Source organism: Argentina anserina, chromosome 6 (assembly GCF_933775445.1).
Source record: "Argentina anserina chromosome 6, drPotAnse1.1, whole genome shotgun sequence".
In the NCBI taxonomy this organism is placed as follows: domain Eukaryota; kingdom Viridiplantae; phylum Streptophyta; class Magnoliopsida; order Rosales; family Rosaceae; genus Argentina; species Argentina anserina.
The window spans coordinates 3,419,402-3,435,730 of NC_065877.1; the positions used below are offsets into that span (position 1 = coordinate 3,419,402).

Consider the following 16,329-nt stretch of genomic DNA (forward strand, 5'->3'; position numbering starts at 1 on the left):
CAATCAACGTTTGAACCGTCGGATTTGTCACCGATCGTTTCGATTTCTTGTGGAGGTGAGTCGTCGTGTCTCCCCCTTCGTTCGTAGTTGGCGCCGTGCCTTGGGGTTGATGGAGGTGCACCTGTGTTGCACCCTAGCTTCGTCAAAGGAAGGCTTGTTCGGCGGCGGTGTGTTGTAGAGAATGGAGAAGCTCGGCGTCGATCCACGACGATGAAGGGAGGCGCGTCTTGCTTCGGAGAGGACGCAGTCGAGCTCGTGGTGGTGTGGCGACCGGCGGTGAGAGGCACGGAGGTCGGAGCTGCCAGATCGTGGCGAAGGTTTTTGGGAGAGGAAGAGAAAGCTCGGGGAGGGAGAGAGAGTGTCGAGAGGGTGAGAGAGAAAGGGGGCGGCCGAATGAGGAGAGAGAGAGAGTTCCCAAATGTGGAAACCCTAATCCCATTAACACTCTATTTATATTAGTTTCCAAATCGGAAACTAACTTCCGACGTTAATAACTTTTACCTCCGACGTCCGATTCGAACGTGTCACATACTCGCGAACTCGTATCGACGAGCTCTACAACTTTCATGAAGGAAGTTTTCGCAACCGATCGACGGAATAAAAGTCGATATAAACATTACGGAATGTAACGTTTTTCAATTTAAACGTTCCGAGAACGTTTCCGTTTCTCGTTTACTAACGTCGCAACCAAATACGTTCATTCTAATTAAGAATCGAAATTTTATAGAATTCCAAATCAAACTAACATCGTTTAAATTTTAGGGTTATTACATTAGTAATCGATGCGCTAAGTAGACGTGATAATAATTAAGAGCCTCAGGAGAGATCTGAGTTCGACACTCCATATACTTGCTATAGCTGTTCTATAACTCTCTAATTAAGTTCTTATTATGCATTATGCTTTATGTTGCTTGATGTATAAACATTTTGGAGAGCAATGTGCTTACCTCACAATTAGGCCATGCATGCATAAATTACATTATCATATATAATTCTTAGAGAGTTGCATCATAAGATGGAAGATCTATCTCCAACCATTGACATGATTGATACGTTCCAAAATGTTCATAAGAGGTAACTGCCTAATTAAGTTCCATTTAATTAGTCGTTCTAATTCTTTATACCGCAAATTCTATGATCTGAGCAAGAAAATATAATGGAGCTGTCAAACCAATCTTTCTGATATCACGTCAAGTGCATGTCTTTGTCTTCCTCTTGTAAACTTATAGCTCCTCCTCTACTGAATCCATAATTTTTCAAGCACCTTTATTTTTTTCTGTATATTAATATTTATGTGGATAAGTAGTAGGGTTTCTCCAATCACATTGAGTGGAGGGGATACCTTCAGAGTTCCGATCGAAAATGACCCATTAAATTGAGAGAGACCAGAACTTTGTTTTGTTTAGCATTCTTTGCTATTTAGCCGTATATATAGATTTCCAATGAACCAGCCATCGTCAACTGGTACAGTATACTTCATCAATATATATATTTTTTAAGTTTTTTATGTAAAGGCTAATGCGTTTCTCTCAAGTTTTTATTAATGAAAACGTCGAATATAAAATGGGACGTGAAACTTAAACCTCTGATTACAAAGATCTGACATAATATCAAATGTCTCTATAAATAAGTACCAAACAAAACATCAATTAACAAAAAGTACTACACAAAGCATTTATCAATCGATACTTATAATCAAAATATTTGTCTGATCAAGTTACCAGTAACCTCAATCTCATCATATCTTTGTTATTTTCAATTATCTCATCCAGTTTGGAAAGCAATGATTCACATTTAAATGGTTCTTGAAGTTCTCATCATATCATATCCTTGTTGTTTTGAATGATTTCATCCAATCTGGTAAGCGACGATTCACATATGTATATGGTTCTTGAAGCTCCGCCTAGCTCTAAGATATTTGTTACTAATTAGCTACGTTAGGGCAGGCGTATGTATAGAAGCTCTGCTGCATGTATTTTCCCCAAAAATGACTGCAAGTCTATAATTGATATATTCTACCTTTTTTTCTCATCACATCAACAGACGGTTGGCAAAAACAAAAACAAAAAAAATGTTACAAACTATCCTTGATTACTTTCAAAGTTAGTTTGCTAATTATGATATCATTGCAGGCTTGCAGCTAGCTAATTCAGTTCAAGATTTAGGGATATCAAAGAGTTTTAAAAAACAATGTCGATCCCAGAGGGCCCCTAGAGTGACAGCGGTTGTTTGGCACCCTCCAGTTAAATCAACTCGGATGGCCCTTAATGAAATACGGGCGTTTAGAGTTGTTTTTCGTGACTTTAAAAGTGGTGTTCTTAGTTCTTACTGTTTTTTTATCCAATGTTCATTATCATTCCTAGTTCTATAGCAGCGGAGTTTGGCAGTCATAACAGTTGTTGACCTTGTTTGGGTTCATAACCAGAGAGCATGTTGGGTGTTAGAAGTTGGCTCGTCATATCTTCGATCGGCCAAAAAGAATTGAAAGGGCATGTTCAAGAGATATGAAAGAGCAATATCCTTTTGCAATAGCTTAGAAGCCTCTTTCTATATAATTGCACGACTCTTTTCCTTGGTTTTGAGTCATCCATCATTGCTCAATAAATAGTCAAAAACAACCACGTATTTACTCGCGCATGTCGTCTATCTAAGAAAAGTCTACATGATAATAGTGTATAAAATGCATCTATTGATTCATTCTGTTGCGTGTCATGAGTAGATAATGTATGTACCGATCTTACCAATGACGATCATTAACGAAGTAATACAATGGTGTCATTATTCCAATTAATTTCAGAAGTAGAGGTAGCAAACGGGCCGGGTCGAGCTGGCCCGGTCCATTTATTTGTCGTGTCGGACTCGGATCGGGCCATTTGCTTAAATATTAAGCTCGGTCCGGCCTAAGGCCCAAGCCTATGTCGGACCGGCCCAGTCCATTAGCATTATATGACACAATTAAAATAAAAAATATTATGTATTTTGAATATTTATTTTATATAACTATTTAGAATGGTAAAATAAATAAAATACTACAACACATTTCATAATCTTATTTTTAAAACGTTACGTATCTCAAAATAATGACGTTTTATTCAGTATTTTGATAATATTTGTGAAATATTGTAGTTAAAATAATGAAATAATCAATAGATTTTAATTTAAAAAGTATAATAATCAAGTTTAATAATGATAATAGTTTAAATATTGATATAAATAATATAAAATTATGTATTTAACGGGCTGGCCCATGAATTAATCGTGTTCGGGTCGTGCCAGGCTAAAAACGGGCTCGGGCCGTGCTGGGCCCATGGGCCAAAATATCTCAGCTTGGCCCGCCCATTACGATAACGGGCTCGGGCCGTGCCGGGCTGATTTTTAATGTGCCGAATCCGGGCCGGGCTCAGACTTTTGGGCCCATTTGCCACCTCTAATAAGAAGAGTGTGAGAACTTATGTATGCATTTCGGACAATATCACTGTTTGACAATTACATGCATGAGGAAGCAAACATGCATGCATAACAAAAAATTAACAAAGTTCGAAATCGTTTTATCTAAGAGAATCAGAGAAGCGTAAGAAATATCATTATTTGTTAGTTTTCCATTCTACCATGTCAAGTTGGTGCATGTCCATTTTACTGTTTTTTTTTTAAACCATGGATTAGGGTTTCTGAGGTATAACTTGCTTAGTTAGAGACATTTATTTACTTCTGGAACGGGGAAAATCGATCAAATAGAAGCCCCTGCGCAACATGTAATGTGGGATCCTCGATTGCCTTGAAATGAAATTAGATAATGGCCCTCAGGGCTGGATCAGAGATGTAGTCATCACCACTGCTACAGTAGTATCCCGAATTTCTGGGTTCGAATTGTATGAATTTATAGAAATTATTAAACTTGGAAAATTAAATAAAGCTCATTTTTTGCCTTCTCGACGATATGCTACTGTAATATCCCAGATTTCCGGGTTCGAATTGTATGAATTCATAGAAATTATTAAAATTGGAAAATTGAATAAAGCGCATTTTTCGCCTTCTCGACGATGTCAAATGACACGGAATAGTCTTCGGAAATTTAAAACGTTACGTTTCCGCGACGCGGGAGTCGACTTTTACTCCGTCGCTCATCTCTGAAAACTTCCTTCACGAAAGTTGTAGAGCTCGTCGATACGAATTCGTGAACACGTCACGCACCTTAATCGGACGTCGTATGTGAAAGTTATTATCGACGGAAGTTGGTTTCCGATTTTGGAAATTTTATAAAAGGAATTTTTTGGAAACTAGAGTTTCCAAAAACAGAAACCCATATTTTCTCTCTCTCTTCCCCGCAGCTCTCTCCCCTCTGGACCCCGACTCTCTCTCTCTTTAAAAAAAATCGCCTCCGGCGATCTCGCGTCTCCGGCCTCTGTGGCCCTCACCGCCAGCCTCAAAAGGCATCACGCGGTCCTCAGCATCAGCCCATGAACTCGACACGCCAACCCACGCTGCATCAGAGCTCAACCGCCGACTCGAAGATTTTGCAGAAACCGCCGCCGTCCAAGCTTCTCCTCCAGCGACACCATTGCACGGGGCTAACACGGTGATTAGTATTTAGTGGAACAGTAATTAAAATGAAATAGTACATTGGTGTACCGTAATACGTAAACAGTATGTACATGAACAGTAATACATGAACAATATTATATGAACATTATTTACGTGACCAGTAATTACGTAAAAATCGTAAATTGTTGAACAATAAAGAGTAGTACTGATTCAACATTTGAGGTTTTACGTAATGTTTCTAACCACTTTATTATACAACTAGGTGATCGACAAAACAAGTGAAGGATTTGCTTTCGGTACTGTGGAAATTACGCTCAGGAAAATATGGTGAGTAAATCTCACTATCACGAAACTACCATTGACGAAGATTCATATTTATGTTTTATTTAAAAGCACAAACTACGATGCGTATGTGATATAGTTGATAAGAGCACTTTGTGCGACGTTCTTAACATGTTTTTACCTCAATTTGTACTTTGCTTAGCCCTTATTATTGTACTATTGAGTCATTGAGTCGTAGTAAGAGTCTTGAGCGGTATTGGATGCATTTTTGTGCTTACATGAGTTAAAACGCATAATTGGTTTAGAGTCCTAGTTTGATTAGGAATCCTTGTTAGGTTTTGAAACTAATTATCTCTTACTTATGATTTTATTTTCTTATTTTCAGATTGGATTGAAAAGATAATTAAAGAAAAAAAGATGGAGCCAAGTCATGCAACAATTAAATAGAAGATGATCATTAAAGTCATAAAACATGGCATGTTTTAGGGAATAAAACTTTCCATGTTTTAGGGATTAAAGCACGGCATGTTTATAGGAAGAAAGAAGCAATTTCAAACCCTTCATCTTTCCTCTATATATACATGGCTTCACCTCTCAAATATGATCACTTCTCATTAGCATTTAAGAGCTAAAACTTTACCAAAACACCACCATAAACTTCCCTCACAAATTAGCCAAGCCGTCCACCCCAAAACCATCATCATCTCCACCGAGTTTCACCATTGAAGACACACCTCCAAGGTTCCTACAACGTGTGATTCTCGCAACTCATCTCCATGGCTTCGTCTATTTGTGTTAATCTACAATTCTTTGTCTATGAAGATTGTAAGTTGTTATTTATGTGGAAATATTGGTTTTGTATTTGTTTTAAATTTCAGTTGTATTTGATATTTTTTTTAGACTATGCCAAATCTATGTTCTTATAATTAATGAGTTTGTATTTCTATTGTTGTGTTCTAATCATCTTTCTCATATTTTTAGATAATTTTCAGATATGTGCATATGAATTTAGTGGTTGGATGCAATCCCTAAGATTGTGTTTGAGTGCTAGATTCATCAACCATATTGACACAAATCGAATCATGCCCTAAGTAGGTTCGGTTGTGTTGATTAAAAGTGGTAAAAATTCTGGAAATTTGCATGTGAAACCATGGTGGGTGACGCCACACATGAAACATGTCTCCAACAAAGATTTGGTGTTTAAATGTAATCTTGTTTGATTTCTACTCTAAGTGTTATTTAATTCAATTGCATGCAAATTTAGATTAGGCCCTAAGTCAATCTAAATGTTAATTGAAATCTTGCATGATTAGATGATCCCCTAAGGCTCTAATTGTATTGGTGTCTAAAAAGTATGTACTTGGTTGAAGTAGAAGGCATGATAGGTTCGAACTTGTAATTATATGGTGTAATGGTAAATTTGGTTTAAGTTTGTTAAAGAGAAGTCGATCATGTAAATAGTAATTTAGGTTTTATTTTAGTAGTTAATAATCAATCTCAAACCCCCAATTATTTGTTAACACTAAAAGTTTAGAGTTCCCTTCAATTCCCCGGAAAGAACGATCCCTGCTTATTCTATACTAACGATGATGTTTTACAGGGTTTATTATAGATGTTTTAACCAACGCTCTATCATTTTGGCGCCGTTGCCGGGGAATTGAGAAAATCTCAATTTTTTGAAGTGTTAATTTTGTACTATATTGTATATTTGTAAAAATAAATTCCTGTGAATAGTATGGTGAATAGTAACATTCAGTAAAAACAATTACAAGTTTTTTTTTTACATCTAAAAAAAAGTAAATCTCTGTAATTTTTTTTTTTACTTTTTTTTTTGTAAGTGTAAAAATGTAAAAATACTTATAAATTGTAAAAAAAACCTTATCTTTGTAAAAATAAATTTTGTGTACAGTAAATAGTAAATTAAAAAAATTAAAAAATAAATGTATGTGAACAGTATTAGGTAACAGTAAAAATTAAATTTTTTTTTTAAAAAAAATTTGTTATAAATGTTTTAATTTTGTTGTAGTATGCATATATGATACTTGTTACACTTAGATAATTTTTAAGGAAACTAAATGTTTATTTATGCTTAGTTTATTGTAAGTTATAAAGTGAACGGAATAGGTAAAGTCCATTTTGTTAATATTAGCCTTAACCCTCCATTTGTACCTTGCTAAGGTCACTTGGGTTGAGGGCGGCTTTTATTAACACTTTGCGAGCAGTCTAACACACAAATTTATTCCGAGCTGAGTAAGGGGCATGCTATTTTCATTACCCTGGTTCAAGGTTTACAAAATTGGATCTCAGAGGCCCATAGACTGACATACATCTCGGTGATGGAGTCGATAGTGGAAACATCCTTTCGAGGGTGTAGCCTCCGTGGTGTCTAACAAATGAGTCATGCCTTGCGACTATCTCTGAATCTAGCTATCTAGCCTTCTGAAACAAAAGAATGAGTTTGTGTCTAGACAACATACTTAGGCCGCATGTTCACCTCGCTTTATAACTTAGAAAATAACTTTGTATAAATAGATGTATATAGTTTCAAAAGAAAATGATATTCTAACTTTTAAGGTATATCGGATAAAGCAAGACCCTTACCTGGGGCTGTTTCAGTCCGTTGCACAGTTAGATTCTCTGCTCCACGTACCTTAAATGTTAGGATTGTGTGTGAATAAAATCAATTAGACTTAGTAATACTTTATGTAGATTTCGCAACATTAAAAATAAAAAAAATAAAAAAAAAGAATAAAAAAACTTAAGAATAAAAGAAAAATAATAATAATAACAAAAAAATGATTAGAGGAAAGAAGTTTCAAGTGGACCAGAAAGTTCTGTTATTCCATTTAAGGCTTATGTTGTTTCTAGTGAAACTTCGTTCACGTTGGGTTGGCCCATTTGTTGTTACTAACGTGTTTGCTCATGGTGCAGTTGAGATTCAAAATGATAAAACAGGGAAGACATTCAAAGTGAATGGGCATCGACTTAAGCCCTACTATGAGCCATTTGAGGAGCACACGCATGAGAAGACAATTGTGAGAGATGCGCCTAACGAAAAATGAACATGAGATAGTCTAGGCTGAGAGACTATAAAACTCAAGCGCTGCATGGGAGGCAACCCATTTCAACCGTATCTGTGGAGGAGTCGTCTACGGGAGTTTGAATTTTCTAATCCCTTCACTCTTATGGTTGACTTGTATATGTGTTGATATGTGATCTTATTCTATGCTTGTGAATTACATTCTTACTATTGAGCTTACATTGAGGACAATGTAATTTTCTAAGTGTGGGGTAGGGTTGCAAGTTCATTGATTATTTGTGTCATGATAAAAAAAATTCAAAAAAAAAATATTGCTTTATTGAGTCTTAGGATGCCCCTAAAGTCTAGGATGATTATGTCTCTAAAATACATAAATGATGGTTTTGCATTTCATACGAATTGAATTGTAAGTTTCATTGATGATGTGGATTTGGTATGAACATGTGAGATTTCGATTGATTGATTATGACATACATGTTTTAGTAAAGTCCATAACAACCTGTGAGTTTTTGAGCCTATATGTACTTTTTTTTTTCATGAGATGTAATTTGAAATTTCGTGATTATTCATGAACCTCACTATTCTTTGCATATTCAATAACTATGTGTCATAGCTTTTGATGGACTCTAAAATTTACTAGAACTCACTTTTGTGATTGTTGAAATATTTAAGTCATAAAATGCTCTGATTTTGAAAATGATTTATGGTTCATTTCTAGGAATACCACCACTTTAGCCAAACAACCATGTATCCCTATATGTGCCCTATTTGGGACCCCTTAGTTGAACCACATTTGAGCCTACATTGAGCCTTTTATTCATCACCTATGTTATCACCATGCTTAGTATAGTTACCTCTACCTTGTCCTATAGTTACCTCTACCTTAGGGATTAAAGCATGGCATGTTTATAGGAAGAAAGAAGCAATTTCAAACCCTCCATCTTTCCTCTATATATACATGGCTTCACCTCTCAAATATGATCACTTCTCATTAGCATTTAAGAGCCAAAACTCTACCAAAACACCACCATAAACTTCCCTCACAAATTAGCCAAGCCGTCCACCCCAAAACCATCATCATCTCCACCGAGTTTCACCATTGAAGACACACCTCCAAGGTTCCTACAACGTGTGATTCTCGCAACTCATCTCCATGGCTTCGTCTATTTGTGTTAATCTACAATTCTTTGTCTATGAAGATTGTAAGTTGTTATTTATGTGGAAATATTGGTTTTGTATTTGTTTTAAATTTCAGTTGTATTTGATATTTTTTTTAGACTATGCCAAATCTATGTTCTTATAATTAATGAGTTTGTATTTCTATTGTTGTGTTCTAATCATCTTTCTCATATTTTTAGATAATTTTCAGATATGTGCATATGTATTTAGTGGTTGGATGCAATCCCTAAGATTGTGTTTGAGTGCTAGATTCATCAACCATATTGACACAAATCGAATCATGCCCTAAGTAGGTTCGGTTTGTGTTGATTAAAAGTGGTAAAAAATTTGGAATTTGCATGTGAAACCATGGTGGGTGACGCCATACATGAAACATGTCTCCAACAAAGATTTGGTGCTTAAATGTAATCTTATTTGATTTCTACTCTAAGTGTCATTGAATTCGATTGCATGCAAATTTAGATTAGGCCCTAAGTCAATCTAAATGTTAATTGAAATCTTGCATGATTAGATGATCCCATATACTAACGATGATGTTTTACAGGGTTTATTATAGACGTTTTAACCAACGCTCTATCAATAGTGGGTTATATATGTGTATAAATTGTAAATACGATACATATATATGAATTGCTATATTATATACTGTCACATTCTTATTTTCCAAAGGGGTTTTATTTTAGCACCAATATTTATTTTATTTGAGCAAGAGTTGCTTGGTTGTTGTACAATAACATGTGAGGATTGTATTGTATGTGGTTTTAACTTGAGTCATTTTAAAATGTTTTCCTGTCTTCAGACGTGTTGGCAGTATCGGAACCTAGCCTTGGTCGGGTGACAGTTACGATTCAGTTAGAGCTCTAGTCTGTCTGTCGGTGTACTGCATGAGGGGTAACAGATGAGTTTCTTTGGTCTCGTGCGTACCCATATTTTTGTGATATTAGGTAACAGATGGGTTGCCCAGTGTCGGACGGCGTACTGCATGAGGGGTAAAAGATGAGTACCTGGATCTTATGAGTACCCGTATTATACATGTAATTTGGATAAACATATGGGTTGTCTAATGTCTCATGAGCACTTATATTTTCAGATATTATTGGACATCCAGATGGGCCGTCCTGTGACTTATGAGTGCATTTATAATTAAATATTTTATGTATTTTCTCGTGTATACTATGCGTGTTATACTGTTGATTTACTCATACGAGCTGCAAAGCTTACCGGGTTTGTCTTTACAATCCCGGTGCACCTATTCGATGGTGTATGGGATAGTTCTGCAGGTGTAGATTAGTAGAATTGGAGGGCTACTCTGTAGATTTTGAAGTTCCATTATTTCTATTTGTGGTGAGGATTGAGAGGATTTTACATTTCCATTTGTTATAATACTTGAATTATAAACTGGTTTTGTAATAATCAAATCGACTGAGACGTATTATGAAATCAGTTACGATACGCTGTGACTATAAGATGATTTCAAATTATTAAAATTGTTTTAGAGTTTTTTATGACTTCGATTTCGAATTTAACACTTAAATTTCAGGATCGTGACAACTACAACCCCTGCAACTGTGATGTGGCTACCTTTTATCAATGTCGACATCGGATAACATAAGTCGGTGTGGTTTCTACTGGTATGCGAGATTAGTGTCCTCCACTCTCAAAGAGTCCAACGATGTCAACATATATGCCTCTTGAGCCTTCAACGAACTTTTGAACACGCATGGCTAGCTAAAATCCCCATTGTTGTACTTCTTTTGTGTATTTAAATCAGTAACTAAGCAGTTTAACCATTATGTTTTGCTTGTGAATCTTTAAAGTTAGAAACTAAATCATCAGGATCCAAGTGCATGTGTGCCATGCATATAATTGCTTCTAAAGACACGCCTTCGACAAAAGTTTGGCCTAATATATGAAGCTTTTCATGCACGGAACTTCTACTGCCCAGCACGACGGCACGATTCATTTTCAGACTTTCAATTCTCTAAGAACAGGAAGCCCAATTATTCATACACTTTGTCTATCCTGTGCTGATATATATATCGTCATTCATGAGAATGATGAGAAGTATATATAGTTATATACATTTTCTTTAGGCAAATCGAAAAGCCAGTATAATACTGAAAGGTCCGTACGTCCGGTGGTGTTGGTTTCTACCATAATGCCATATTGGTCTCCGTCATCACCTTTCTTGACGATTCTTCTAAACGGAACTTGCTCGTCAATGACTCCTTCCCATTTTGGATAGTTGAAGAGGCCGGGTAGCGATTGATAGTGAGTCCAGTAAGGACTATTTCGGCCTGTCCAACGCCAAGGAAAGGACATCTTTGGCCCAACAAAATGGAAATATAAAGGTTAAAGAGCCATCCAATATTCCAAAAGAACTACCTTGTTCATAATGAGATAATGCCGTCCAAGGCTATAGAACTTACAAGCTAGGTTACTAGCTTTTTGTAGTTGCAAGATTCACATAATAGAGATGAGATAGGCAAGCTAATGATCAAAAGCTAACACTAACGGTTATTGAGCGGTGATATGATGCTTTAACATCATTCAACCTGCTCTTTATTGCCGAATTTATCGATCACATGATATCACCATTTCCGAATCCAGTGTCGAATAGCAAACTGGGTCCTCCTTCACCATTGATGCTGCCACCAACGCCCTCCATGAGGGCGAACTTCATGTCTTCAGATGGCTTCCAGTGCCTCTTCCTTTGGTTTATGAACCAATTGTTTATCTGCCTTTGGTCCAGACCAGTTGCCACAGATAGTTGCATTTTTTCCTCTTCCTATTCATGCACACAAGCTTTAGTAAACTGGGAAACAATCAGATATTTAACTTTCACGACATAATTGGCATGTATCACATCCATTACCGTGGGATATGGCCATCTATAATGAGTGTTCCACCAGTCCAATAGCGCTGACCTAGCATCCTTGGGAAGCTTTCCTTTCTTTCTAGTCTTTAAGAAGTCCTTTTTCAGCTTGCTGAGGTAACCACTGTACTTATTCAGCAGCATATCTTTCAGTTCCTTATCACAAGCACGAAACGCTGAGTTTTCATGACCCTCAGCTGCTTCCACCTCCCCATAACCAAACTCCTCTTCTGAACTACCAACGGCTTCATCTGGCAAGGGTACTGTGAATTAGTAAGAGTAAGATGCTAGGTACAATTTACATAATATGTTTCAATACATTGCAACATTTACAATTGTATGTGTGATAAATTAAGTTATGGTTATTTCTCTCACTAAATTGATACCTTTTCTTGCATCATCAGACTATCACAATTACAACAAACTTGGTAAATAATCAAAAACTGCAGAATACTTCCTGTGTCATGATAAAATAAAATAAAAAATCCTTGTTGTAATCCGATAATTCTCAACAGTTTCAACTCAGTTTTTTCAATCAATGAAGAAACTATCAGGATTACTGAAATGGATTCTTCTAAAATATATTCGGTGTCTCTTGAATTCAACCGTACCCATATAACATACTCACACAACTCCATTTTTGTTTTTCTTTAACATAAATACTTTCTATTAATCTCTTAAATCTTGAACTAGCTTCAAACACTATATAAAAATAATATATAAAAATTACTAAAACAATGAAAAGTGCCCAAGCATGAAAATCACTTTGTTATTCATTTGTTGCTGCAACCAAAATAAAATCTTGAAGTTGTGGCTATGTGCAGACTGCAGACAATGTTAACTCAGTATGTTACAGCCACAGTCTAGTTGATCCTAATTAGAAAGAGAAATGTGATTAACGCTAACCAAAAAAATCCTGAAACATGATTAAGTAGGACTTGACAGTACAAATTATTGTTTCTTGCATGCAGCTTTTAGAATTTTAAGTTTATAGTTACCAACTTAACATATGATATTTAAATAATCACAACAAATTTTTCTTCCATAAAAAATTAGGGTTTGAGCGAGATTATAAAATTCAGAGTCTAACTTACTGTTTGTAATGGAAAAAATGAGGAAAGTTATTGGTAATATGTAAGGCTATATATGAAGAACAGACTTGGGGATCAAATAAAATACTAATTGGTGATATAACAATGACCATGGACGATTACCGATCTAGCAGAAATGTAATTATGAGCTCAACCAACCTCAGCGCAGCACTTACCTTTATACCTTGTCACTTCCACTCATACACAACTTTTTCTAATTTCTAGGGCATCATCAGAACAATCTTATAATAACTACTGAAGAGATTCCTGACTTACAGTCCCAAACCCCAAAACTAAACTAATATTGCATACCAGCTGGGTGATTATCCCCTTTAACTTAAGGAATACATACCAGTTGGCTGATGGTCCGAATTGTTTTTCTGGAATGTGCCTTTGCAGAGGTTGCTCAGCTGCATTTCAATGCTACTCAAGAATGCCGTTGCTTCGTCGACCGATTTAGAAAGCTCTTCCTTGTATGTATGAAGAATTCCACAGTATGAGTCCTGCTAGCAAAAGTCTCCATTATATAACAAATTTCATTACTGTTACTGAGACTCTTGCTCACGTTCTTCCCGTTCAGGTTTAAAAGCCCAATAAAGTTCAGTTTCTTATTTTGATCGCCAAGAATGGAGCTTTTGAACTGATTGGAAAGACAAATTAACAGTAAAATACAAAAATCAACGGTAAAACCAAATGGAAACATCATGAGTGGTACGAACTACGAAGAACTACAAGTGCTTAAAGATATGGATAATTTGTTTATTATGATTGAGTGAGCATTTTATCTAGTGCTTGAAATAAATTTTTAATAATTTCAGTTGTACCATGAACTCGTCTAGTTCTGGATCAGCTCCTATCTCATTCCTGCAAGTGCTTATGGGGAGGCTTAGCCGTCCTATTTCTTCAAGTATGCTTCTCATCTCTGGGGGAGCCCCAACCTAAAATTACAGCCAATAAAGTAAAAATTGACCACTTAACCTCTCCATAATATCTAGCAAGAAATTATCAATATTATCTCAGTTCTTTTGTTTTTCAGTTCTGACTTCTGAACTATGATAACAATAAATAAGTAATGTGTTCACACAAAGAAACAGGAATTACCTTTTGGCAATCTATGTAAGCAGAAACCAAATCTGGATAACGAGGATGATTGGCTATCTGAGTCTTGATTTGCGCTGTCATACTCTGATCCCTTTCAAATTGCAGCATGTTGATGTTACCGTCACTCAGTATTACTGGAACACCATGATAACCAGCACCGCCTTCAGTAGTCCTAGTATTTTCTCCCTGATTCACATTGTCTGACGAGCTTGGTATCATATTCATACGGTTTAGCCTATATAAATTCTCCATTATCACTCAAATGTTTCAATCTTTAGTTGATAATGATATTAAAAAACTAACGAGAGACGAGGCAGTTAACGAGCTATGGAGAGAGAGAGAGAGAGAAAGCAGAGTATAAAAGTTAAGCAAAATGATGTAGCAGAAGATCTGCAGGTAGAGTAAATGAGCTAGCCATTAAAGCTCTGGCAATAACTTTCAAGGTTTCGAAGAGAGAAGAAGCCGCCATGACTCAAATAAGTGAACTTGGATATATAAGACAGAGAGATCAAGTGACCGGTGGGGCTGGAAGAAAACAGTCGCGAAGGGTTTTTATTTTTATAAAAAAAAGAGTTTTTTTTCACAAGGAAAAAGACCATACTTACTTTCTTTTCCGAGAAACCTGAGAAAAAAGAGAACACAGAGAAATAAAGAACATGAATCATGACCAGGTAACTGTTACAGTTTGTTTGTATGTGTGCGTGGACACGTGTGAGAAACAGGTCACACGCTAATCAGAGAACAAAGAAGCCCCCACTGTCTGAAACGGAGGGGTTCCGATTTGACAAGGTTACGTTTTGAGGTGAAACCCTAGCTGGTCTCTTATATATAGGTCTGTAATATGTAGACCTTCCCATGCTTCTGCATTTGCGTTGGGACTTTGGGAAACTTGACAAGACATTCTGAATTTCTGATACATTTCACCATCTCATTGGTTTATCATCTCTTTACTCTGGTACAATATATGAGTTTAAATATTTCAATTTCAAAATAATTTCTTTGTTTCTACTTACTTTTACTGCTCCGATTCTGTTGGTTCTTTCAACCAGCAAGAACAAAACTCATCATTATGCATTTATCGTGGTGGAAATTATATAGGGGAATGATATATTAATCCCACATTTGATCTTTTATGAACTAGCTAGTTGTATATGAACCTGGACAAAACACCGTAGACTCCTTTTCGTTTACTTCCTTCTCAAAACGAAAATGAAACATTCTGGGCTACTGGCTACATTCTTTAATTCCACCTAATCTGTGTACGGTGTACGTTTGCGAATGGAAAGTTTTAGTACTGAGATGAGTAATGAGTGGAATACGAAGTAAATCAAGTTGCGTATATACTTCACTGGAGCATATGATCTATTTTTATGAGACGTTTACTAACGTATAATATAATTGAAAATAGATGAATTTATTAAGTAATAAGAGAATTATGTCGTTTACTAATACATAAAGAATTGAAATAAATGTGCGTTAAACCTCCTCATCAGGAATCGATTTTTCCTAAAACCCCTAACTTGATACCCAATGTGGGAAGTGAGTATCAGAATCAATTCATTCATTAGCTCGGGTATCAATTTTTGTTACTTAAACTGTCATAATTTAATTGAGATTATTTCCAAATTGTCCAACCCAAATTGAGAATATATATATATAATATTGTTAAAACTCACAAATAAACAACCACATATATTATACGGGTAACGGGAGTACTTTAGGGCAGTTCGTCTCTTTTTCTAATAATATTCTCTAATTTTTCTTTTATTTACATAATTTATGATCGATAAGTGAAATTTAATTGGAATTAATTTATCTTATTGGGCGTTGAAGGAAAAGAAAATTGGTGTAATGACATTTGTATGTTATTCTGATTATAAAAATTGGTGTAACACAATAACATTGTTAATTGGTAGAAGAAATAAACGACTTCATAGATATATATAGGTATTTCAGTAATCAAATTAATTTTAATTTTGATTCTGATTGTAAATAAACAACATCAATCGTAATTAATATTGTTTATGTTATAATTCCATGTTGAATGTAAACAAATCAATAGAATTGAAATCTCCACATCCAAATCCATTACATCTCTAAATCCTAATGAATCTCATTCATGATGAGTTCAATTCCAAGTTAGTAGATGTATCATTAATTCAACCATTATTGTTGCTGTATATTTTGGAAAAATTGAGCCAAAGAAGCTAGGAAAAAGA

At 35.6% G+C, this 16,329-nt stretch overlaps 1 protein-coding gene across 1 annotated transcript; it reads right to left on the reverse strand.

The window, feature by feature from the left end:
• Positions 1-11,505: 11,505 nt before the first annotated feature.
• On the reverse strand, positions 11,506-14,362 carry LOC126799424 (homeobox protein knotted-1-like 1). The gene is made up of 5 exons (XM_050526626.1): positions 14,111-14,362; positions 13,834-13,947; positions 13,362-13,512; positions 11,919-12,181; positions 11,506-11,831 (listed from the first exon to the last, which is right to left on the reverse strand). Exons 1-5 carry the CDS (start codon positions 14,360-14,362, stop codon positions 11,625-11,627), a joined length of 987 nt encoding a protein of 328 aa, XP_050382583.1. The 3' UTR covers positions 11,506-11,624.
• Positions 14,363-16,329: the final 1,967 nt, after the last annotated feature.

Coding starts and splice junctions, on each gene's coding strand:
- LOC126799424 (XM_050526626.1), bottom strand. CDS start 14,362: ATGGAGAATTTATATAGGCTAAACCGTATGAATATGATACCAAGCTCG. Junction 12,182..13,361: donor TTCGGACCATCAGCCAACTG/GTATGTATTCCT, acceptor ACTAATTCACAG/TACCCTTGCCAGATGAAGCC. Junction 11,832..11,918: donor ATAGATGGCCATATCCCACG/GTAATGGATGTG, acceptor GTGCATGAATAG/GAAGAGGAAAAAATGCAACT.